The sequence below is a fragment of the Hemiscyllium ocellatum genome, chromosome 3 (assembly GCF_020745735.1).
Source record: "Hemiscyllium ocellatum isolate sHemOce1 chromosome 3, sHemOce1.pat.X.cur, whole genome shotgun sequence".
NCBI lineage: Eukaryota > Metazoa > Chordata > Chondrichthyes > Orectolobiformes > Hemiscylliidae > Hemiscyllium > Hemiscyllium ocellatum.
The window spans coordinates 53,171,768-53,197,735 of NC_083403.1; the positions used below are offsets into that span (position 1 = coordinate 53,171,768).

At 38.3% G+C, this 25,968-nt stretch overlaps 1 protein-coding gene across 3 annotated transcripts in view; it reads right to left on the reverse strand.

Moving 5' to 3' along the window:
* Positions 1 to 1,631: 1,631 nt before the first annotated feature.
* tfap2b (transcription factor AP-2 beta) overlaps positions 1,632 to 25,968 on the reverse strand; it is a 41,682-nt gene continuing 17,345 nt past the window's right edge. For all 3 annotated transcript variants that reach the window (XM_060820677.1, XM_060820696.1, XM_060820687.1), the window contains exons 4-7: positions 12,920 to 13,136; positions 11,143 to 11,261; positions 7,923 to 8,064; positions 1,632 to 3,930 (exon numbers count right to left, since the gene is read on the reverse strand). In XM_060820677.1, the coding sequence (XP_060676660.1) occupies positions 3,633 to 3,930; positions 7,923 to 8,064; positions 11,143 to 11,261; positions 12,920 to 13,136 (776 nt within the window). In that variant the 3' untranslated portion in view covers positions 1,632 to 3,632. The remainder of the gene's footprint in view (positions 3,931 to 7,922; positions 8,065 to 11,142; positions 11,262 to 12,919; positions 13,137 to 25,968) is intronic.

Below are 25,968 nucleotides of genomic sequence, written 5' to 3' on the forward strand. Positions count from 1 at the left end.
GAAACAATTCTGCCTGGTTAAACACTGGGTTTAGCTGTTCGAAATACCAACATTGTATCGTTTTAGAGTAAAATAGGAAGATATCATAATCCTAGGGAATGGACCTCGGTTTAAACTAAATGAAAATCCGCAATACATTTAATGGGAAGCGGAATGGAATAAAGAAGTAGGGAGGTTTTACTGCAGCAGTATAGCACCTTGGGGAGACAAGTCTGGAATGTGGAGTACAGTTTTTTTTAACAGTTTGAAGAGAAAGATCTAAATACTTCAGTCACAGTCGAAAGAAGGTTCACTGACTCATTCCTGGGGTGTAGAGATTATGTTATGGAGCGAGGCTGAACAAGTTGGATGCTTATGCACTGGCTTATGAGAAGTGATCTTACTGAAACACAAAAGATCCTGAGAGGTTGGATACAAGATGAATGGTTCTTCTTGTGGTGGGGTTAAAGCTAGGGGACACACGTCAACATAAGATGGTTTGCTTTTGAGACAGATGCGGATTTTTCCCCACTTAGGGCGGGAGGGGGGGGCGGTATTCGTCTGTAGAATTATTTTCCACAAAAGGCAGTGAATGCTGAGTCATTGTAGTTATTCAAGGCTGAATTAGTTAGGAGTTCGTTAGAAGGGTTACGGGTGCTGACGGGAAAGTAAGGCCACAATCAGATCAACCATGATCTAGAACGGCTCCTGCTCCTCCGTCCTATGGTTCTATGTTCCTAGGAGCGTGCATCTTACTGTTTGGACAAGGAGTCAACTTTAAGTAATCCGCTTATCCTCATGATTTGGAATTGATCACTGCTTTTTTTTTATATCAGTGACAGTCAGAGCCTTGAGTCAGTGATAATAAAACAATTAGCAGACAAAATAAATTAATCCTGTCCTTTTTTCATCAGTACAGAATTCTAAAGAAAATGCAACAAAATGCAAAGAGTCTTTCCCATAGATTTCTTTCCTTTGTAATATCCCAGGGACCTGATCTTATTTAAGTGATGTTTTAACTCAAGATATTTTTAAGTAGTTTAAGTCAACAAGATTACTATAAATTCGCCATGAAAGTACTACCGTCGCTTTTTCATGTAAGTGCCTAAGTAATAAACCAATTAAACATTCCTTTCACACCCGTGTTCTCTCAGGATTTCAACATTCCTGCTATGTATCTGATGAGTTTAACCAGTTTGGGCCTTGGGTTTGTTTATATCCCCACAGGGGCTAACACTCCGCCACATACCACCTGTGGACTCAAGGAGCAGCACAGGTTCGGCTTGTGGTAACTCTTCCATTGACATGCATAGCCTGGGGCAAAGAGTGAAAATCAAGGAATATACGTGAAAAGGAAACTCATTCTCAAAGGAGCATTGACTTTGTAGAATGCCAAGCGTTTGATCTTATATTTGCTTTTGAAAATCATTTAGTAGAGTAATATGCCTATGCGTATCGTTAAAAAGGAGTATTGATAGATGGCCAACCATTCAGATACAGCAATGTGAAAAATGGCTGCACATTATAGTATGATAACATTCATGATATGCATATCAACAACGATGACTACTTTGATGAAAACAGAATAGATCAGAGCTGTTTGCAATAGTTGGAACATGTAAATATGTTTGAAATCGCTGAATATTACAGTAACGCATTGCTTCCAAATAGATAATTAATATATCTGGTTGTTCTCAAAAATATGTCTAAGTGCAGGTAGTGGAACATTCATTCTCGGAACCTCTGGGATTAAAGAGGAACAATCAGATCCCCTACAACGTTTATCGTTTACCTTTCGTGTGGGAAATTTGTTTTGTGTCGCCCTCAACTTCCTCGCCTTCTCTTGCAACGTTGTTATTGAACTTGTTTCAACATTGCATGCAGGCGAGATATGTGGACAGCGCGGTTCCACTGACCGAAAAATATGGGAAGCAATTTGAAAAATCTACTTTACATTCTTGACTGTTAAATGTTTCACAGTCACGAGGACATAATTTGCTATTTTTTCCAGAAAATGCAGACAACATGGTTAAGAAATAAGAACTTTGCTATTTTTAGAGTAACCTCTGTCTTTTAGTTTGAGAGACACCCAGCACATCCAGACAGCCCAAGAATCTGCATGTTTTTCTCAATCCAGTTTACTGACCCGTGGCTATTGACCCGCGTGAACCAATTGTCTCTTTCAAACATAGGCTTTTTTTTTATCAAGTGTGCATGCTAGTGATTTAATGAAATAATGCACTGGGGTACTTCTTAAATAAGTGTATTAACAATTGACTCCAATTGTGATGGATGCAGTTCTGAACATTTATATGCAAACAAAAAGAGTCGATCTCGACATGTATTTATGGCGATATTCTTAAAAGGTTACTTTCGGACGAACACATGAATTTTCTTCCTAACTAACCAAATCAAGCTGCTCTGATACAGCTCATGTGCTTTCTGCGTGCCTTTAGTTCGTGTTTGTATTAAAATCTACCATCTACATATAAATTGCTATCAGTTCTCGAGGGGTTGACTGGGTCAACGCGTTGCGTTCGGACAGTGCCTTCAGTGTCCATTCATGTTCATATTGACCAAACTGCGCATCAGCTGAGGTCAAAAGTGCTTTGGAGAAAGACGTTGCTCTGAGCTGAGGGAGGTTGCACGATAGTTGTGTCCTTCGAGGGATAAAGGGGAGGTCTTTTAAAAAATCACCAAAACAGATTGATCAAAATGCTAATAGCTTCTTAAGGGGGGTATCGTGTCGTACTGCGTATTTAAGTAGATGCTGCTAAATTCAGAACAATTATTGAAAGGAAGACCAGTTACATTTAATGATGTGTCGGAATGTACCAAGTTTTAAATAGACTACGCCATGCAGGGGGAGCACTGCCCGTTTCTATAATGCAATGTTCCCTTCTCATTAATCTCTGTTGGATTTCAGCCCGTCTCTTTGAAGTGAACTCACCTTCTGTCTGTACTCATTCTGCTTTGTGTAGTTATTTTTGCAGTGCTGGTGTTCACCTTGAACTTGATCTGACAACTGCAATCGAGGGTGAATAATTATCTAGTTAGAGCTCCGTTTAGATTCATGTCGACTGGAAGGTTATGGACAGTCACACTACTGCCTGTATTGTTATGCTTGGGGTTAGATTCAGCAGATACATGTCATTATTGTCACTATATGTTAAATTTTGTGTGCGAACCATCAAACCTTGGGTAATAAATCGTTAAAGACACTACATTGAAACTGCGCATCCAAATAGAGGGGGGTAGAAAAAGCTATTAAGTGTTTCTGTTACCTGTTCATCATTTTCTTTTGCTGGAATGTTTCCATCCTCATAACATGCAGAACTGTGCACAGAAATCGGACCTGAAATGAACGTGGGACCAGAGGATTTTGATAATATATCTATAAAAATCAATTTGCAGTCACACAAGTAGATCTTGGAATCACCTGCCATTTTGACATAAAATGGAAGTCAAAATGTTTGCAAAATTGGAAAAATACCAAGAAAAAACGTCTTGATGCCTTGCATCCAGGTCCATATTGATTGCAAACAGTTGACCCAGTGTTGCTCCGTTGTATGTGCGTTGTTGTCTTTTCCAAGTCAATAGAAGATTTTTTTTATATAAAGCTACAGAAAATAAAAAGTTTGGAGGAATGTTTTTCATTTCCTGTTCTTTTCCTCCTTGTCTCCAGTTTTGGTGCCTGCCTCCCCACCAGATGTGTGTCTATTTGGGTTGTTGTTTAAGAACATCTTGTCCAGTCCCTTTAATGCTTCCGTCAGGTAGTTCTGGACAGCTGTGAGAGCGGCACAAATGGCGGGAGAGCCAAAACCATGCGTAATGAGGCTAAAGTGAGTCAAACAGCTCTGGATGCCTGGGTCTAGGATGGGGTTGGGCCTGGTGTTCCCCAGTGGAGACCTATCCTGTGCCAGCAGATCTGTAAATTCTTTGCAAAGTTGCCTGCGGGTTAAGAAAACAAGACAAAGAATGTTGCCGTCAGATAACACAAATCAGATGTATGCAATGGCACTGCTATGGAAATTGGTTCAACTGCAATCCCCACCCCCGCCCATCAACTCGCATATCAGGGTTAATTTAAGGCTGCCTGTATGGCATTGGCTTGCAATGTATGCGCATTTCTACAATAGTCTACAACTGCAATAGTCAAATAATTCAGGATGTTTTTAATGGAATCGCATATGTTCTCGATTCTTATAATGAATCACGGATGTGAATCTTTCTTTAATTTACTGGAGAATGAATGTAGTAATGCAAAGCTAAATATAGATTAATCTCATTGGGAATTAATCCTGCTAAAAGCAGCACAAGTTCAGACAGGTGAAAGAGTTAAGGTTAGGTTACACGTTTACTGGGGCCATTTTCAACCAGTAACACGTATCAATATTACCTGCATAATTTGGTCATTGATTTAAAAAAAACTTGCACATTAGAAGTATGCGAAATCAGAAATTATTACACATGAGCAACGCGAGGAAAACATGGGAAACAAATTCAAACAGAGCATTTTGCAATAGAACCACGGAGAAATTAAATCCCCGGGAAAGTTAATATTGAAAGAGGTAGATCATAGAGACTTGCTATTGCATTTGTAAATCCGAGTAGTGTTCATTCCAAGAAGGTTGTATCTTTTAAAATTATATTTGAAGGTTAGTGTAGAATTATTCTGGAGGTGAAAGGTTAACTGGTGCAGGCGGGAATATCGAGTGATCAGCCATGATGGCAACGGATGGCGGAGCAGACTCGAAGGGCCGAGTGGCCCACTCTTGCACCAACTTGCGCATGATATCCACAGGCTGCTTCCTCACTTTTAGCGCCACTGGTGAATTCAGCCAAACTGAAGTGGAGGGCGGGGGGTGGGGGGGTGGAAGGATTTGCTCTGATAGATTGTCAGAATGTGTTCGAATCCCGTTCAGCCGCGAAACTGTCAGGAAACCCCCGAAACTTTATGGAAGTTTCATCGACTTCTTGCAGGAGTTGCAACAGACCAGGAGAGACGCTTCCTTCACTTTTGGCCCAGAGGAATTTCACACCATGCCTGCCCTCCCTTTGTGCAAAAGAAATTTCAACTCTGTTTCTAATTTGGCTGTGTAGTTCCAACTTGACTGTGATGCTGTGATACGGGAGAAATTTCACCTAGCAGGAATAGTTGCTCAAAAGTATCTACAAGAGGTACTATCATAAGACCTGCACTGAACATTGCATGAAGTGTTAGGGTTAAATCTGATTATTATAGAATTCTGGACCGATAGTTCTCGTCGGTTTTTCTTTTCCCTAACCTACCTGGATAGTTGTTGGAAGCATTCAGGATGCGTTTGTCTCCAAAAATTTAAATTCCATGCATGGTCAAGATTATTTCAATCTGCTCAGGGGGAGGCAATTGCAGTCCCAAACTGAAAGTACGAACTAGTTTCTGTATGGCTGGAATTTATACTACAGCCATCGTTTTCAGACTGGCAGCTACTGTATAATTGCAACATAATGCTGCTGCACCTGACCTGGAAATAATTAATATTTATATTGAGCGTTGAAATGGAAATTTGTTCCCATTTCCCAGCATTAGCCCCCATCAACTTGATGCACACATTGATTTCACTGGAACACTTTTTGAAGAAAATATTTGAATTCTGAAATTTAACAATGAACAAAAATGAAATCAGAATATTGAGAAGTGGCTGAATTGCATTGTCTAACACTCTGCTGCCAAGCGGATTATTGATTTACTGAGTATTATTGTTTTCCGAATGATGAACATGGTGTCTACACTTATATTTAGACTATTTTATTGTCTATAAATTTACTAAATGGAGTTCCGTGCCAATGTTCAGCATGCAGCGAAGAGTGCCATATTGTTTTCTTTTCAAAGATCATGTTTCTTTGTGAAATATAAAGTAATATCAGCAATCACAGAAAACACAAAACAGGATAATAACTTCATCCAAGAGGGCTCGTATAATGCAAACACTAGAGAGAGAAGTCTGAAAATTATGAGCACTATCATTTCCAGCCTAAATAAGATATCGTGTAATCGCTTCCACTGAATTGATGAGCGAAATCGACTTGATAGAACAACGTACACACTGTCATAAAAAAACAGAAATTGCAGGAGAAACTCGGCAAGACTGGCAGTATGTGTGGAGGGAAAGCAGAGTTAACGTTTCGAGTCTGTGACCCGGGTACAGAATCCATTCTAAAGATGGGTCACTGGACTCGAAACATTTGCTTTCTTTCCACAGATACCGCCAGACCTGCCGAGTTTCTCAAATAATTTCTGTTTTTGTTTCAGATCTTCAGCATCCGCAATTCGTTTTTTAAAATTTTATTGTATGCTCAGTGATATTGCTAAGAATATTTCGGATCTATTTAGTTTCCCTAGATCAGATGCCATTGTTAATATGAACGGATTTGTCGGATGCTAGATATATCCATACTGCAAAATTGTGGTGTACTCAAAGCTTCAATGAATGATTGTCAACATTTAATTTCTGTGCAATAAAACAGTAACTGTTTTACATAGAGGAATAGTGTATGTGATTTTTAAATGGAAGCATGTATGTTCAAAGCCTTCAGTAACCCATGAAATTATGCGTTTAATAAAGACTTAGATTATATAAATCCATGTGTTGAGAAAAGATGATGTAACTCGAAGCCAAAAATATCTGTCATCATTCCTATCAATATCATTAATATTGAGAATTGTTGTGCACTGAGTCTTAATCTTTTCTAAACTGAGCCAAAAATCATCGCATTGCAGATGAGTCTCAATAATGAAGCTATCAAATTTAGCTTTGTACATCTTCTTACTTTGAACATCCCCAACACGAGCAGACCTGAATCTTTCTCTCTTGAAAGCTCTTAAAAAACGTGGTATTGGAGAGGGCGTTAGTGAGGTCATGCACTTTAAGCTAACCGAAGTGTATTCGTGTTACGCACAGAGGCTGGGGAATCCCGGTCATTTTCTCAGTAAGGAAGTACTCAATTAGTCAAGACAATATGTTTCAAAAATGCAATTTTTTAAATGTTCTCTGGTGTTCCCCAATTCTATTGTTTACCCCCTCCCCCCTCCCCATTTCGTTTGCCATGTGTGTGGTAATACATATAAGAAGCTCATAGGAAATTGCTATGGGAACAGTCTAAACGCCTGCCTACATCGTCCTTGTATTTTTTTTTAACTATGTAAAGTAGGAAACGTCCACCGTGAAGGATTAATGGCAGGGAAGCCAGGCGCTTCTAGTCTTCAAAGAAAAAAAGAATCGCCTGCAAGCAATTAAACTTCTGAGATTATAATATCTTCTGACCCGGCGGAAAGGAACAATTAAATTCAAATCACGTCTAGCGAACATCTGGACAAATTTGAGCAAATGATTTTTTTCAGGTTTTTTTTTACATCATTGGTGGGAATCAGAGGGACTTTCCTCAATAATGGACATGCATAGACAGAATCAAATATTAAAGACATTATTGCGGATCTGAATGAAACTGTAAGAGCTCATCCGAAGTTTTGAAGGAATTTTTACTTAAATGCTTGCTGAAAACTAAATTATTAACTCCAGAATGCTGCTTAAATTAGAACGTATCTTCACTATATGTATCTGGTGGTTTTTTCAATCAGTGCTTCATTGAAGGAAACGATTTTCTAAAGATTTTGTGGACTTATAGTTAGGGAGTTTTTAAATGTCATAAACGCGGCCCCCATTTTATGTGCTGTGCTCTGTCTCCTGTAACTACGTGTTGATACATTGTTCAAAATTACCTAAAATCAGAGTGTTTGAAGCTTTTTAGGAGGCGAAGGCTGCTTTAGGGTTGACACAGTACCAGACATGATACCTATTTTCAAATATCGTATTTTGTTCATGCATCATTGCACATCATCTGCAAGATTAACTGTTAGCGCTTGTTCCTTCAGGTCAGGTAGGAGTAGGTGAATAACTCACTTCGTGGCCAGGATCATATTCTTCCTGGAGTGCAGCTCGCTGGGATCTGTGTGCTGTCTGTTCAGGTAGTCGGCTGCCGCTTTGGCAGGGAATTCAGTTTCACAGATGTACCCAAAATCCCGGGCTAAATGTACGGCTTCGCCTGCAAGCCAAAGCAACATTACCTCATTATTTTTTTTAAAATATAGTTACATCAGTATTGTGTGCGCGAAGTTTCTGCTGTATCCTGTGCCTGAATGCATATTAAAAGTGATAGCATAAAGGAAAAAAGGAGCGCATCAGAAACATATTTGTGATGAATTTCCTGTGCACAATGTTCTGTTGCCAGTTAATCCTATTAGGTGTCCGTCTCGGTTAGGCTGTGTCTTAGTGCACGATCCTTGCATTACCTCCCAGTAGTCTCTGCAGAAAAGCTCCTTTAAGAATTCAAGAGAAGCTAAAAGCCGAGAGCAAACTGGGCTCCTGATATAGTCATTAGATATAAGAATCTATTGTATGATTCTGATTATTTTAAGAATAAATGTGTATATGCTAACTAATCGATCCCTGTTTTCTGTAGGGTACAATTGTGATGTCAACAATGAATCGTTATTTAGGACCTAATATTTTGCAATGGATATTCTCCAGATTTATAATGATGCAGTTTACAGGATTTCATTTGAAATTGGAATAAATGTGGCTGAATCTGATCTAGAACTAGCGTCCGCGCAGACGCAGTGGAATGGATATGAAACAGCTCATTTCGAGATTGAGATCATTATTTAGCTGCTTCATCGTTCATGAACGTGGAGAGCAAAACTTGTACAAACATCTGGTTGTCGATTTTTTTAAAAACAAAAATGGCTTGGAAATGCTGAGTAGATGTAATAAAAAATAAACCTTGGAGGAATAGAAAGGAAACATTTGGACTATTTTCTCCTTCCCAAAATGGTGGCAGTGTTGCCACCGTTGGGCCGACTTGTTTTCTGTTCAGTTATGAGACAGAACATAAATGTTGTTTACCTTTTAATGTTCTACGATGGCTTCGTTTGTTAATATTATAGTAGTGAAGGTGTTTGTTAGTTACCTCGGGTAGAGATTTAAGTCTTTGCTGTAGGCAATCTAAATAAAATACCCGTTAGACCACATTTATTGCAGAGCAGTTGACTGTTATGAAGGAGTTGACTGTGGAACATTTATCTTTGAAAAGATAAATATTGTAATTAAACGAGAGACCCCCAGGAGTTTCTAACAAGCAGCAACTGAGTGCTACTTGCCAAAATAACACACTGCAACAGTGAAGTGTGAGCATTCAGAATGTGTTCAGTAATGTCTGATGGCATTCATGCGGAAGCAAAAAGAATAATTATAATCCATCTATCTGTTTGTCTATCTGTCATGGAATATACGTTCTATGTATGGATATCCATCTGTCTATGCTACTGTGCCATGTAGGAAATGGCTATTCAGTATTTTCCTCATAAAATGCTGAGGAATTGTGAACTGATTTTTCTCATAAGAGGCACGTTAAGCATATGTTGTAGTATTGGCAAGTGTAGCTAAGTGAATCTATCCGTTCTCACAGGAAACAAAAAAAAGTGGAAGACAATAAGCGAAAACATTTTACTTTCGAGTAAGGCGATTTTATGAAAACTGCCCATTGCCGACTTTTTTGTAGCAATCATTGTGGACCTGTCTACAGCACATGGACAAGAAGGCGGCTCACCACCATCTTCTCAAAGACAAGGAGTGGCGGGTAATAAATGCTGGCCCAGTTATGAATATAGCAAATAGGAGCAGAAGTAAACCATTCGGCCCCTCGACCCTCTCCGGCATTAAATGAGATCATGGCTGAGCTATTAATGCTACGAATGCCATATTTCCATCCATCCCTTGATAACTCTTGAGATCCATGTCATCAACCTACCCCACCTGATGCTATATCAATGAAGGCTGGCCAACAAAGCCGAGCTCTGATGGATTCAAATAGATACTGTCTCACTCTTCCAGCAGTGAATCTGTTTGAAGTTCTTTGCAGACGATAGCTCGGGCTGGGCATGTGAAAATATTCGCAGCACTAAGTGATTCAAACAGATACTGTCCTGGTAATAATCACGCTAATTATTGTCAGGTTGTTACAACAATGCCTCCTTAACAGCGGTGTTCACACAGAATATATAATCATAAAATGCAACTTTTCCATTTCTGCTGTACTTTCTTGGAAACAGAATTCGAAGAAATATAAATAGATGGATGTTTCGGATGCCGTTGTCTATAGAAAAAGGCAAAAAAAAAAGACGACCACACATTTAGCATGCCAATTTTCTTTTCTTATCGATTTTTAAATTTTCTGTTATTTCTATTCTTATCACCAAAATGCTGACCTGCACGAGTGCGCAATATCACAGGTCTTCCAGTTATTTAAATGCATCCCAATTAATATATCTGCCTTGACAGTGGCAAAATTAGACGACTCACATCACTTGATTAGAAAGGATATGATCGCTTTGCATTAAAAATCATTTCACAGGATATTTTCCCAATATAAATGCAGGTCCTAAACAGGTAAGATGTTTCGGTTTCTAATGTGCATGCAGAAGTGGGGTAGAGGTGGGGTCTCAGGGATGGGGCACTGGGAAATGAGGAGTGAAAAGTAACAGGTATTCAATCTTACTTTATCGTAGTGTATAGGAGCATCAGTAGAAATATAAAGAGATATATGGGCGTCTGTGACGTTTGTGCATGACTGTGCAAGCGTGCTTATGTGTAACTTAGTGATGGAGAATGCAGTTATTTATAAGCATTTTTAAATGCAACCATAAATCATGCATGAAGGTTAACTAAAAGAAACCCTTCTAGCCTTGAGATAAATGCATTTATAATATTTATCATGATGTATGAACGAAGTAGGTGTTTAGTTAAATTACATAATTAATAATGTAATTTATCTTTGAAGTTAGAATAAATTGCTTGATCAAAAATGCCAAAAAAAATGTGAAGATTAATGTTGATATTTCGGTCACTAATACTTTCAGCTAACTTTCGTGCAATGAATATTGTTCAAAGTACAGGTGATTATTATATAAAAAGACACAGTGAAATAATATTCCTGCCAATATCATCAAATAATCTTCTGTTTCCTTGTTCGTGGGCAGTTCAAAGTTCTTGTGATGGTGTGAATCATGGCAACTTAACAATACAGTCCGAAGAGTGTCTTACCAAATATGCTCCCATGACTTACCTTCCACTAGTGAGGTTAGTAAAGTGACATTTGCAGCTTTACGTCTGCCCGCGGGTAAATTTAATCCGATCTTCTCTAGCTTTTCTCTCAACGACCTTCCACCATTTTTCGACTTGGCTCTGACAACAATAAAGGATACATTTTGAGACTCTGGCTATTATAAGTAGCCTCCTTTGTGGTGTACACAGCGTGCGTTGAGTGTCGGTGTGCAAGAGGTAGAACTGTTCAATCAATCTACGCGTCCATAATAAATCACACGATCCTGACTCCAGAAAAGGAAAACTCTTTCAAAAGGCGACTTTTCACATGAGGTTCGAATGGAAGTTTATAATAATACCCATGGGCCACATCTTTATTTCTTAAAGATGCAGTTATACTGATATTTTCATATTAATGTTGAGCTGTTTTAGATGCGTATGAACCCGAACGTAGCCGTATAATTGGAAGTCAACTCCCAAGGTAAACCCAGTACACCAAAGCCAGGAAGCGTAATATCATCCTGCGGGAGATAGACTCACGCCATTTTGAGTTCCCCAGAGAGACTTGGAATGCCAGCTCAAAGCAAGGCCACATTTCAAAGTACTGAATTCGACAATTAAGTAATCTGGGCACTTTATAAACCAAACTTAATTATTACTTTTATTTTAAAACGGTATTTTCTCTTGTACGTCCTAAATAAAAATTGAGCCAGTCAGAAGGCAAAATTCTTTTGTAGTTGACCTGACTGTATTGGATGGTGAGGCAGAGGGGGCACTGGCTGACCATCCAGTGGTCGAATATACTAGTAGCTGCAGGATAATGACAGCCTCGGGCTACAGTTTGGATACAGCTGCACTGCTGCTTATTCTTTGAGCGTCCCTTGATGTGAAGGTGGTAGCGTCCTTAAGTTTCATTCACCAGCGTACTGAAGGCCAATAGCACCGAAACGCTTCGAAAAAGGGTCTGCCAGCACTTCTGAGTTTCTACTGTGTCACTATCACTGTGGTAACGTGAAATGGTAGTGCTTTGAAAATATATATCCAAAGCATTCATTGGACCTCGAGATAATCATCGAATCATAAGGATGGACGAGGTCCTTTGGCCCATCGAGGCTGTAGTGACAAAAGTACAAGGCTAGCTATTTACATAAATCCCACTGTCCCGCACCTTGAAATGTTAACGTTTTAGCCAGAATCGTTTAGAGGTGGAAATAGCAGACAATCTTACTTGGGTTCCTCTGAAAAGTACACATATGGTGGGGGGAAGTTGTGGAAGAATTCTTTATTGTCATTTTGATTATAAGGACTAAATTAATATTCCGAACAACGACCTTACATTTGAAACGAAAAACAAAATGGACTAGTCGACGGCCTGTCTTCAAACACCCATTCACGTGGACGCTTTAGACACACCCATTGCAAGACGCAGTGAACGATATTAACTCTGATGCGCAGTTGGCTACGCACAGTCCATACTTAAACCGGAAGTTGAGGCGTAACTGCACACTTGCCTAGCATTGACTCCCAAGTGTGTGATCTAATGGTTATTAATGTTATGTTCTGATAAACTAACAGCAGAAGGGTGGATATAAAAATATTGAACAAGCATTGTGCATTGTCCAACAAATAGTGCGGGTCGCATATCCTTAAATACTTTAGATCAATAGATAAAACTTGGGACATATCGAGAGATATGCACTTTCCGCTCGTTTGGTCCTGCAGTTTTAGTCACACTACACTGCTCCACACATTTCCGGCTGCTTCAGTGCAAGAGACTGCTGTCGGTATTTCCGACCTACCTTCTCAGGACTCCCCCCAACAATGATGCGTTCAAACACTCAGGTGGGGACAGGCGCCTCTGGACTTCTCCCACCGTCACCTTGTACTTGGATGTGGAGCTAAGCAAAGACAGGCGTCCCGGCACCGAGCAGAACACCTCGTTATGATTCGCAATTCCACCGAGGAGATTGTCTTTGTTCATCATCAGAGATGTGATATTCTTCTGAGGAAGTGGGACTGAAAGAATATAGCAAAACAGCAGAAGTCAGCACTGCGTCACTAGAAATCCAGATACCATCTCACACTTAGTATTAAATCATTGCTGTTTCTACCAACAAAAGGCCATCCGGTCCAATCTATATGGATCGTTTGAATTAGAACACGTATTTTCCGCGGACTGATATTTTGTATAATTTGTACATAGAAAGAAAAGCAAATGGGTTTTTCTAGGAACGAATCAGCTCCTACCTAATACATTGGCATTTTGAAAAGTGTACCCCTTTTAATGGTTTGCTTTTAAGGATTTCTCTTGCAAAATAAAAGCACGTGATTTAGGTCATTATCTCGCTCCTGGTTAAATCCACAGTGAATTCCACACAAACTGCTCTTTTGTGCTCAGACGGGAAAACGTTTCTTTGAAGAATTATGTCTGTTGTAAAAGAAATTCTTTCCTGGGGAATTTCAGGTTTACAAGTTGAAAAGAAAAAACTAACACGACGATGAAAGCCTTCACGAAAGTAATGTAATTGGGAAATGTCACCAAACTATCCCTCCTGAATATTTGTCAAACTCAAATTATTTCAAAAGAATTAGCTGGTCAGTCTTTAGCTACTGTAGTGACTGGACTCGAATGGAAGTGGCTGCACAAAAATGCCTACCGTTCATTTGAAATGCCTTATTAATTATGGTTGACTTGACTGAGACTATGACAGATGGCAAGCCCCCGTATGAATTATGTCTACAATTTAAGAATTATTTAATTAAAGTGAAAGGAGAAAATAACAGTGTTTTATTAACGTTATTCGTATCAACTAGATAATAGTGGCATGTGATCGTTTCACACACACAATGAAATGCTACACCAGGCCATTATCTCAAACTAGCCAGCAAAACCTGAACAAAATACTTTAATGCCCCCTGTCTGCTTTTCTTAATCTCTTCTCAAAATATTTTGCTACCGATCAAAACAAAAAAAGACTGCAGGTCAAAAGCTCACAGATGCAGATTGTAGGGAATAACGGTAGAGTTAGGTATGACTTTATTTGCAATATACAGAATTGTTGGTCAGAATTCCTTACTTCATTTTGCAGACTTCATTTTGAGCCTATCGTTCAGTAATCCCAAGTGATGCATGAAACCACGATTTTCGAATTTAGGGAAGTGTGCCATTCGGACCACATTGTGTTTACTTTGAGAATTTGCGGTTCAAGTTATTTAACCAGCAAAAGAGAAAAATCAGGGGAGTCACTGCCAACTATGGTCATGGACTTTCAACCTGCGTGAAATCACCAACTTGTTGATTGGCATCGAGAAATCTGAATCGTCAGATCCTTTCCAAAGAATACAAATATGTATGTTTATGAAACCGGTTACAGTATTAGATATTTCTTTTCTCGTTCGACCTCGTTTTCATAGCTGTATTGACACGGCTGGCTAAGCCGGATGGGTAGAGTTATTGCAGCCCACAAATATAAGGGAGCTGAATTCGAATAAGTAGTTGAAACCTAAAGATCATGCTGTCATGGTGCTCCCAATTCATTTCCTTTATATTGTGGGGTTCAGCTATTCACTGGGGAGCCCTTCCGCAGTAATAACGCCGCCAGCGTTAATTGTTTAAATGAAAATAACCTCCGAAAAAAATAATCCACAGAATGAGATTGCAATGAGCAGAAGAATGAAATGGTTTAAATGTTGATTTTCAGAATTTTTTTAAAAGAAAAAAATCCTTTTTATATTTATCTGCTTTATGTAGATCACTACAATGATTTAGGGTGAGATTTGAAAATATAGTCAATTAATTAAAATAAAGCAAAATGTGCTTATAATTTTCCTATGAATCCGCAGTTCCCACGCTCAGGCCACGTATCAATTTCCACTTCAGGTAAAGTTTTTTTTTCTATAACAATCTGGCGAGAGCTACCCTGTCCTTTCCAGACAGATCTGTAAGCGTTTTGATGAAACCCAGATGGACTCAAAAGCCGTGTCTGTTTCCAAATAATGTTGAAATCTGGCTTGTGAACTAGAAATGCTGTCACTAACACATTTGTAACGCAGTTAATTGTTCACCAGTTCAGAAGGAAGGCATCGACTTTTGTTTCATCTGTTTGAACTGAAACCTGCCAACTTGTGCTTGAATGTGCATTGTCGGATCTCATTAACTTTCTTACAAGAATTAGGGAAGAAAACACGAATCCCTATTTGGCTACTGAGCCAGCTGCTATTTTATGAGAGAACGTCACTCGACAAGTCTGAACTTTTGGCGAAGCTGGGAGAATATCTGCGGTTGCCATTTCGTTAAAAGTTCACGAATCTGTGATATTAAAATGCGACCAATCGATTCTCAGATTTGCAAATCTTTTACTGTTGCACCTCACTTATTTCAATTCGACTGCAAAGTTTCATTGACGTAGGTCATCATTTATCAACGTGTTAGGTCGCCCATGATGAATTTTCTTTCACCCGTCCTCCTCCTTCACCACATGAAGGCCAGCATATACATCTTGCCAGTGAACCACAGCACAGGAAATCGGTCTATTTAAACATAATTTGCCTGCCTTTCATTTTCTGACTGAGGCGAAACCTACGAAGTATTTTTAACGAGATAGATGTGCTTGAAAAATTAAATGCAAACTTCAAAAAAGAGCACTTCGCCCTCCGTGGAAGCTGTGTGTATTCTGTTTGAAATCCAATGCACTTCCTGTTTTATTCAGTTTACGGTGTGTCGCAAAATGCAATCAATGTCATTATCTTCATTTCCTGAATGTCTTCCCCAGAATGCTTGCATCTTTTGCTACATGGTTGTACTAACGTTCCATATACGCCAATAGTACTAGTGAATCTGGAGAGCCTAGTGGCGACTAAGTCTATGGGTCTGCAAAGAATCCTAAATCTACCAGATAATTTTCAGGCTTGCTAAGACTAACTGCAGAGCGTAATCACCGTAATGTAAACGCCGTCATTTTAATAGCTCTTAACCCCTTAAAACATAGTTTACACAAGCTAACACTTTAGTACTGACATTTTTACACGCTCAAGGTAGCACGAGTAGTTCTAGTGCCACAGCCAAGGTTTGTGACGCGCTGAGGGTAGTGTCAAATGTACGGCTATGAGATTACTGAATCACCTCTACATTCAATACCCCGCAAACCTGAGCCGTGAGGATAGAAATGATCAATTCTGCAACTAATGTGGTTACATGCCAGACCTATAACCCAAATAACTTGACCGTCTACCCTACTGACTATATAGTATTTGTTGTTTTTGGCTTTCTGCGGACGGAATGACTGGTTCAAGACCAATAGTTTCTGTGCAGCTATCAATACTCTGGCCTAACAGGGGACAGAGAAATAAAAACACTGGTCCTCTGGCTCTACTTTCAATCATTTATTTAGGTCTTGCAATATCGCGTTGGTAGTTTAGCCCTGGAATATCTCAAAGGCTTGTTTTCAAGTTAATTTCTTTTACAGATCATCAATATGGAAAATAATACTTGCTTCATTTGTTAATAATTATGAACAGATTGTGCTTTGAAACATAATTCTGCGACGAACTTGATAGCGTTCAAACGACTAGAGGAAATCGCAAACCAATGGACCGTGAGAGAAACGCAGCTTGAAGCCTTCAATTCTTTACGTGTTCAGAATGTGCAGCCGCACATCTTCAGTGTGATTTTGTAATGCAATGTGTAAATATGTTGCAAGTGTACATGCAGTTGTTATGGAAGTTAATGCATTAATAATAACGGCGAATGGGTGCGCATTTAATGTGGCTAATCAGATTTGCACTTAATTCTAACTACAAACAAAACCGAATATTAAGACTTTCGCTTCTATTAACAGTTGGCATAATTCATACATTTAAATATAATCAAATTACCAGAACTTATCTGAACACACTGTCTTTGCATACATTTACATACCTATTAATCAGAAATGTCTGTTGCTGCAAAATACTAAAAAATTGTAACGTTAATTATGCACTATGTTGTGAATGCCCTATTTTGAGGTAAATTATATAACCTGATGTTTTTCAGTTTGTTCAATAAGGTAACAATGGAACAATTTGCAATGGATAACAAAATATTTGACAATGGGAAGAGTATGAAGTTATTGATATAGCTGACAGTTAAGCTATGAAAAGTGCGCAGATAAACACTTAAAACTATTTGTCGTCTGCCTGGAAACGTAATGTAAATGATCATGTTATGAAAATACCATGCAATACAAACTGTCTATAATCATTTATATATCGAGTTGCTAAATTCCCATAATAACTCAAATGTTAAAAAAAAGTGCATCACGTCAGTCACTGATAGAGTTATTATGTGGCATATAGTCTCCGCTAAAATAAATATTCCTTTTGTGTGTGTTTTCTCTCACAGCTACGTATGAGTTTAACCATCTAATGTAACACAACATTACCATTTGCTGTTTATTGATTATTCATTGACCAGGCGGTGTGAATCATATTTCCCTCATTCTATCAAGTTATATTAGCAGAAACATTAAAAACACCATCCATTATCCGCATATTGAAATCAAGAGTGTGTTTTAATGTTAGCTGTAATGTCTCTGCTCAGACAAGAGCCACGGTCCCTGAGTACTGTATTAATAGCTCAACAGGGGCTAATACGGAAAATTAGACTTAAACGAGCTCTAGAGATCCCTAAATGAAAGCGTCATTTATCACGCTGGCTACTTTAACTCTCCTCGTTTGCTCTCTCTTCTGGGACCAACTCATTTCCTGTTAAGTAAATTACCTTAAAAAGTGCCAGGCAGCTATTCCCACACAAAATACGGCACAATGACTCTTGACCATCTCGTTAACCCCACTTTGGAAACGCAGCCATTCTGTATTTGACAATTAAGTATTAGCTTCCCCGTTTCCTCGGTTGGCCTGCACTGTACTTAATCCTTAAACACATGAAATCACTCATATCTCTGCAATGAAATGGCTCAAATTTGTTTCAATAATATAGATAAATTGTTACAGGGATATACTGTAATAACAATAATATTTGCATAACAAAAGAGTAGGTATCAAACAAACAAAATAGTCTGTGAGATTTACTTCTAATGCTGATTTACTTGAAATGCATTATTTCGGCGGGACATGTTTCAGAATCTTTGTGGTGATCTTGCATATACTTTGATGTTGAAGACTTTTATATGGATATCTGCAATTTAATATTGCCCAATATCGGCAACAACTGTATTTAATTGGTTGCAGGCACAGTTTTTGGCTGCTTCTTCTTGTCACAAAAAAAATGTTATTTTGCTTAGAAAATCGATAGTCATCTATTCTCTTGGGAATGATTGTGAGCTACTACTCAAATCAACATATTTGAGTGTGCACAGAAGATTTCGGAAATGGGGTTAAATCAATCTCATTAGTGTGAAATGTTTCGGAATTTAGATATCCATTTACATCAGTTTCCAGTATATAGTTTGTACTCAACTGAACATAACTGAATAACTCCTAAAGAGATGAGGATGGTTTTCTGCACAATGGCCATAGTTTGAAGAATACCTAGTCACCTCAAGCAGTGTCATTCACACGTTATATATGACTAGCTCTCATGAAATCCATTAATGTCCTACGTGTCGTTAAAGAAGATCTCTATTAATGCAATGCCGCCTAAAAATTGGAATTAGGTGACCATGCTCAATATATATAATGTAAATAAAATCCATAGTACTAGATCTATGACGAATACTTCCAAATAATTTGTGTTACACATATCTAAAGAGTAACTTATTTAAAATGAAATTTTGATCTTTAACAATTCAAAAATGTAAAAATAGCATGTGAATGTATACAAATAACTGATTATATGCAACTCATAGTAGAAAACCGAGCAATTATTTGAAAGATACATAAGCAAATTTACGTCTGGGCGTTTCCAACGAATGCGCATTACATCTGCAATGGCAGTCTCAACGAATATGGGTTGCGCCATTACAAAAGGATCCGATGTCCTCGCGTTTCCAGCAAACTTAACTTTTACAAAGTTGCTGTGGTTGTGTTTCCAATAACCGTACCATTTCACAGCTAGGATTTTTAATCGCTTCCTTTAAGCTATTGACATTGAGGAGAGTCGTTTTTTTTACACATGTACGTTATTGTTCTTGCTTGACATTTTGAATTTTACAAGCACTTTAATCAGCTCTCTTACTGAATATGCAACCGTTCATTGGCTTATTAGTAGTGGTTTGGAATTGTCTGCTCGGGCAATGAAAACGTTTGGTGTTTACTTCGGACCATTTTCTTTATAGGTATGCACCAAAACCCCGAATAACTTTTTTACCTGTTGCCAGCTAAACATCTTACTTTACTAGTTTGCTACAGTAATCTTGAAAATGATGATAGTTTAACAAGTAATAATGAATCCTTTAGGTTTTTTTTCAACTGTTATGTAGAACTATAGAAGTTTACTACCCAGATAGATGACTTGCAGACCATCACAGTTGAGATGACTTTGGCTAGTTTTATCCAATTACTAAGCCTTTTTTACTCCCGTAGGCCTGTATCTTTCTCTGCTTTAGATATTTATCTAATTCCCCTTTAAAAGATATAGGGGCCTCCACCCCCATCACTTCCTGTGGCAAGGCATTCCAAGCTCTAAGAATCCATTGTAAAAACATATTTCCACAAATATCTGCCTCACACTTTTACTGACGTATTACTGAGTCCAAAAGATCATTGAAAGTATCTATCCCTAACCGTTCAATCAAAAGTTTTCATAACTGTAAAAATAGCTGGTACTTTTTTGTGTACTTTCCCCTGATCCAGTGAAATAGTCTAAGGTGAATAATTTACGCAGGGGTTATTTCAAATGCCGATTGGAACTTTAGTGGAACATAGTCTCTACCTTGGAAAACATGGGCACAAACAGTCTTACAGACTGACCCTATGAGAATTCCACTGATTTGCAATGAGAATTTCTTCAGAGTTTTTACCCCCACCCCATATCTCAAAATTATCTCAAAACCCTCGATAATCTTGGTTTATCTGTATCATTCTGGTGAATCCAGGCTGTACAATTTCTGTAGTTTTCATGCCCTTGCTGAATTTCAGCATGCACAAGTACAAACAATTGTAACTAATACTCAATTGGTAAAGCCCAGCATCAATTTATTTTTGTCTTAAATAATTGCAATGCCACATTCAGGGAAATATCTATTAGAACTTCTAGGACACTCTCTTTCTATGTATTTTCCCACTAATACATTTTACTATTCCATTTGTTTCTGAATTTTGTATTGCTAAATGTTTATTCATTTTGTATTGTAGTTGACATTTGCATATCAGGCTTCCCAACTATGCTTTGCTAAACTTTTTACTTTTGTATTAAGATCAAGTTTTGTAGTTGCCTCATAGAAACTGTATCTTGTTGGATCCATATTATGGGTGAAAAATGTATACATTGAAGACCAATTATAGGGTCAACTCCCAAGGTCATGTGAAAGACATCCAGCTTATATTGGAAAAGCCATTTTCATGCCTTCAGGCAGCCATGTTAAACAGGCTGTAGATAACTTGCATATGCTAATGAGAAATCTAACACCTATTTTAAGAACCCATTGGGAAATTGGCCTACTCTGCTTAAGTTTTTCTGGTCTGTATGCAGCCTAACATATGGTAGAATCCAAAAAGATAATTGAATATTCTTTCACATTTGCAAATTCAGCAGAACTCCTGGAGAATGTTGCCTGCCTATAACTGGCATTTCCCATTCACCTCCCTTGGATACAAAACTAGTCCCCTTTTTTCCCCTAAAAGCTGTTCCTTGGCTCAAGGAGAGTCTGTCCTTGATTTTTTTTCAGAGAGCCAATAAATCGGGCCGGACTCTGGTTTGGTAGAGAGATGAAAAGGACTTTGAGAGACCTTTTGTTTATATGTAAACAGATGAGACTACAGGCCAAAATGGTCATGTTTTAGAAGTGACCTGTAAAATGAAAGGGGAGTGGTCAGCTCTCTAGCTCAGCTGAGCTGTTTTAGTTCTGTTTGACCTGGTGAGAAGTTCAACAGGGATCTGTGTGGAACTCTCTCCCTCTCTCCCCTTCAACTTCAACCTGCAATTATGTGTTCCATTTATATTGGATTTTAAAGGGAGTTTGCTTATTGGGACTGCTGTTATATTCTGAATATTATCTTTAAGTATAGTTTGGATGACCACTAAAACATGATCACTTTGGCCTGAAGTCTCATCTGCTTACATATAAACAAAAGACCTCTTAAAATCCATTTCATCAATAAACCAGCCTGGTTTATTGGCCCTCTGAAAAAAATCAACACAGAGTCTCCTTGAGCCAAGGAACAGCTTTTAGGGAAAAAAAGGACATGTTTTGTGACAGTATCCAAGGGAGGTGAATGGGAAATGACAGTTATAAACAGGCAACATTCTCCAGGAGTTCTGCTGAATTTGCAAATGTGAGGGTGGCGGTGGAGGATTGTTTTCAGACTGGAGGCCTGTGACCAGTGGATTGCCACAAGGATCGGTGCTGAATCCACTACTTTACGTCATTTATGTGAACGTTAGAGACATGGTTAGTACCCTTGCAGATGACACCAAAATTGGAGGTGTAGTTGACAGCAAAGATTACAACGGGATTTTGATCAGATGGGCCAATGGGCTGAGTTTAATTTACTGAATTTAATAAACTGATGGAGTTTAATTTACTTAAATGTATGCTGCTGCATTTTGGGAAAGCAAATCTTAGCAGGACTTATGAACTTAATGGTAAGGACCAAGGAAGTGTTGCTGAACAAAGAGAGACCTTGGAGTGCAGGTTCATAGCTCCTTGAAAATGGAGTCACAGGTAGATAGGATAGTGAAGAAGGCATTTGGTATGCTTTCCTTTATTGGTCAGAGTATTGAATACAGGAGTTGGGAGGTCATGTTATGGCAATACAGAACATTGGTTAGGCCACTTTTGGAATATTGCATGCAAAACCTGAAAGAGTTCAGAAAAGATTTAAAAGGATGTTGTCAAGGTTGAAGGATTTTAGCTATAGGGAGAGGTTGAATAGGCTAGGATTGTTTTCCCTGGAGCATCGTGGGCTGAGAGGTGACCTCTTATAGAGGTCTATAAAATCATGAGGGGCACGGATAGGCTAAATAGACAAAATATCTTCCCTGGGGTGGGGGAGTCCAGAACTATAGGGTATAGTTTTAGGGTGAGAGGGGAACTTTTTCAAGCAGATGATGGTACATGTTTGGAATGAACTGCCAGAGGAAGTGGTGGAGGCTAGTACGAATGCAACATTTAAAAGGCATCTGGATGGGTTTGTGAATAGGAAGGGTTTGGAGGGATATGGGCCAGGTGATGGCAGGTGGGACTAGATTGGATTGGGATATCAAGTTGTCATGGATGAGTTGGACCGAAGGGTCTGTTTCCGTGCTGTATTGCAACAAACATCAACATTTCACCAAGAATATTGAGAGGGTGCTTGAAAATTAAAGTCAAATTGTCTCTTAAATTAAGAACTTCTTGCACCCTCAGCCCAGTTCATGCTGACAAGAGTCACTTTATCCCATTATATTCCTAACCATGTTTTTTGATGACTTCACTAACAGGATAAATAAAGCGTCCATATTTGCTGATGACACCAAGATAATTGACATTGTAAGCATTGCAGATGCAACTGAAATATTACAAAATGATCTTGATATTTTAAGATAATGTATAAAACAGTGGCCACTGGAGTTCAATTTAGGTAAATATGAGATCATCCAGTGTGGATGCTAAAAGGATAGAAAAGGATACTTTCTAATGGTGAAAAACTAGAAATAATAGAGCTTCAAAGAGACTTTGAGGCCTAGATTCATAAATCAATAAGAAATGATGAGTAGAATATAATTTGTAAAGGCTATGTAAAGCACTAGAATGGAAGGTGCCCAAGACCATGATTCAGCTATGCAAAGCCCTAATTAGATCACAGGTGGAGTATCATGAGCCAGTCTTGTGAACACATCGGAGACAAGATGTAATGGCTTTGGTGGGTGCAGAGTGTTGAATTATGCAAATGACACCTGAACTCCAAAGGTTAATTAAAGAGGAAACTTCATATTAACTGTTGTTGAACTAGCTGAAATTTAGAAAGTTGAGCAGTGATGTCTCTGACAATTTCAACACATTGAAGGAGTAGATAAAGTAAGGAAGAAATCACTGTCATTTCTTCAAGAGCACAAGTGTAAGAAGCATAACCTAAAAATAGAAACAGCTATTTGAGGAGTGAAATTAGAAAAGACTCCCTCATGCAGAGTATGGTTCAAGTTTGGAATTCTCTCCCACATACATCAATCCATGTTATTCCAATGTTTAATTATAAAACTGAGCATTATGTATTTTTTGTTAACCAACATTTAAATGAATAGAGAGCAAAGAATTTTCAATTTTGGTTTGGTCTTAAAAGAACCAATAATACATTGGTTGCCAGGATATGAAGTTAGCTCACAAATAAACTTTAATCTAAGTAAATCATGGAAGGTGGTGAAGGACCATAATGACTTACCCTTGTCCCTAAGCCCCCATATCATGCTATACCCAAGACTGACTCATCTTCATATACGAAGAACAAAAGTACATGTTTAAGTAAAAGTATGAGAAAGTGAGGACTGCAGATGCTGGAGATCAGAGTTGAGAGTATGGTGCTGGAAAAGCACAGCAGGTCAGGCAGCATCACAGGAGCAGGAGAATCGACAGTTCCAGCAAAAACCCTTTACTGTTGACTTTCATTTAAAGTATACCAGTCATGGTCTCAATAGTATGCCATTTCAAGCATTTTTTTTCAGTTTTTATCCTAACTCTTTGTTCTGTCCACATTCAATTTCTCTCCATCTTGCTACATTCCCCTTATGCCAAGTAAGCAGAAGGTTTTTTTTCATCTAGCTTCTATGTGTCTTCTAAGACACCTCATGGAATTTCTTCAAAAGCCTCACAGACATTTTTTTGACTGTATTTGTGTTATCTATATGATTGGTCATTTTAAATATTGTGAATCAGAACTTGACTTTCACATGCTGATTCCACTTCCACTTTGTTATCCTGTGCTTTTTTTTTCATCTTTAATTCAAGAAATGGAATTTCAAACTTCAGTGGACAGAGAGGCATATAGAATCATAGAGTCATACAACACAAACCCTTTGGTCCAACTTGTCCATGCCAACCAGACATCCTAATCTGACCTAGTCCCATTTTGCCAGCATTTGACCTTTATCCCTCTAAACCAGGGCATGGATACAGCTAATAGACAAGGCCTTCTTCCGAGGGTGGGGGTGTCCAAAATGAGAGGGCATAAGTTTAAAATGAGGATGGAAAGATTTAGAAAGAACCTGAGAGGTAACTTTTCATACAGAGGGTGATGTGTGCATGGAACAAGCTGGCAGGGAAAGTAGTGGAGGTGGGCAAAATTACAACATTTGAAAGGCTTCTGGATGTGAGTTATGCTTTCCTATTTGTATTTTATACTGAGTCCCATTGGATAGATTGTACAGTTGGGAGCTAATCTGTTGCTACCCCTTTAAAATCACAATGCTGAAAATTCTGCCTTAATTGTGTCCAAACTGATAACAGACATAGCTGTCACCCAGGTTACCATTCTCTCCCTTTCTGAAAATCTTGAAAAATTATCACGAAAAGCTTCACAATTTCTTCTCTTTTAATATACTAGAGTAAATGCCATTGGGTTCTATGGACTTATTAACTTTAATACAAATTACTTTTTCAGTATTAATTCCTTTTCTATCTTTATATATACTATACTCTCTAGTTGACCACTCCCATTTGTCAAATAAGCAACATGAATCCTTACTATCTTAACAGAAACAACTCCGCTGTGCATTTATTCTCCACCACAAGACAGCCTTATACATTTCAACATTTTATTAATTTGTTGTTCAATTGCATATAAATGCTATTTCCTTTCACAGATCCTACTTTAAAAATAATTCCTTTTTAATCTTCAGTAGCTATCATTTTAACACCTTAATCTACATTTTCTAATTTCATCATGTTAAGCTTCAGCATTGTTAATGTGATAAGTTTAACTTGTTTTTTTTCGGAGAAAGTTGGGGTGAATCGCACTTGTCTGTGGATTTTGTGATTCGATGATATATTATGAAAAAGCAATTGAAAATAATAAGGCACACAATATCATTTTCGTTGCGGGAATTCCTAAAATTGTACAACGTACTCACTCCCTCCGATTGATTTTTATGCTTCAAGAGTTTACTTGTAATGTTCTTTTTTCAGCGGAAGTCTAAACGTCAATCCACTCCATTTGCACTTTTATAGAATCATACCTTCAACACCAGCCACCATTGTTCAGTCCTGACAAAACTCCCAGTAGCGGAATATTTTAGCTGAACTGCTACCCTAAAATGGGACCTAATTAATCCGTGAATATACAACCCAATTTAGCCCCACTCAAGCACAGGATTAGCCACCTTCTTTCAAATCTGAAAACAAACCTTTCTGGGCAATCTGAGAGCAAGATAAATGCTCAAAAGGGGGTGTTGTAACATTTTGAGAACATTGCAATGGGCGACAAAGCAGAACGTACGATTGACAAATGGAGATACGATGGGCAAACAATATTTGCTTCTGTACGGCTGTTTCAATATTATGTCAGTTTGTTTCTATCATACATAAAATATGAAGTAGCAAATACAATCAATACCTTTATGATAAAGCGTGCTGATTTGCTCGATATCTCCGGGTATGGTGAAATTATGATTTGGGTTTGAAAATTCACACAATCAATGGTAACCTAATCAAGTCGATTATAATCGAGTGGGGCACGATTGGAAATAAGTCCGGGAAAAAAATCATATATTTAATTACAG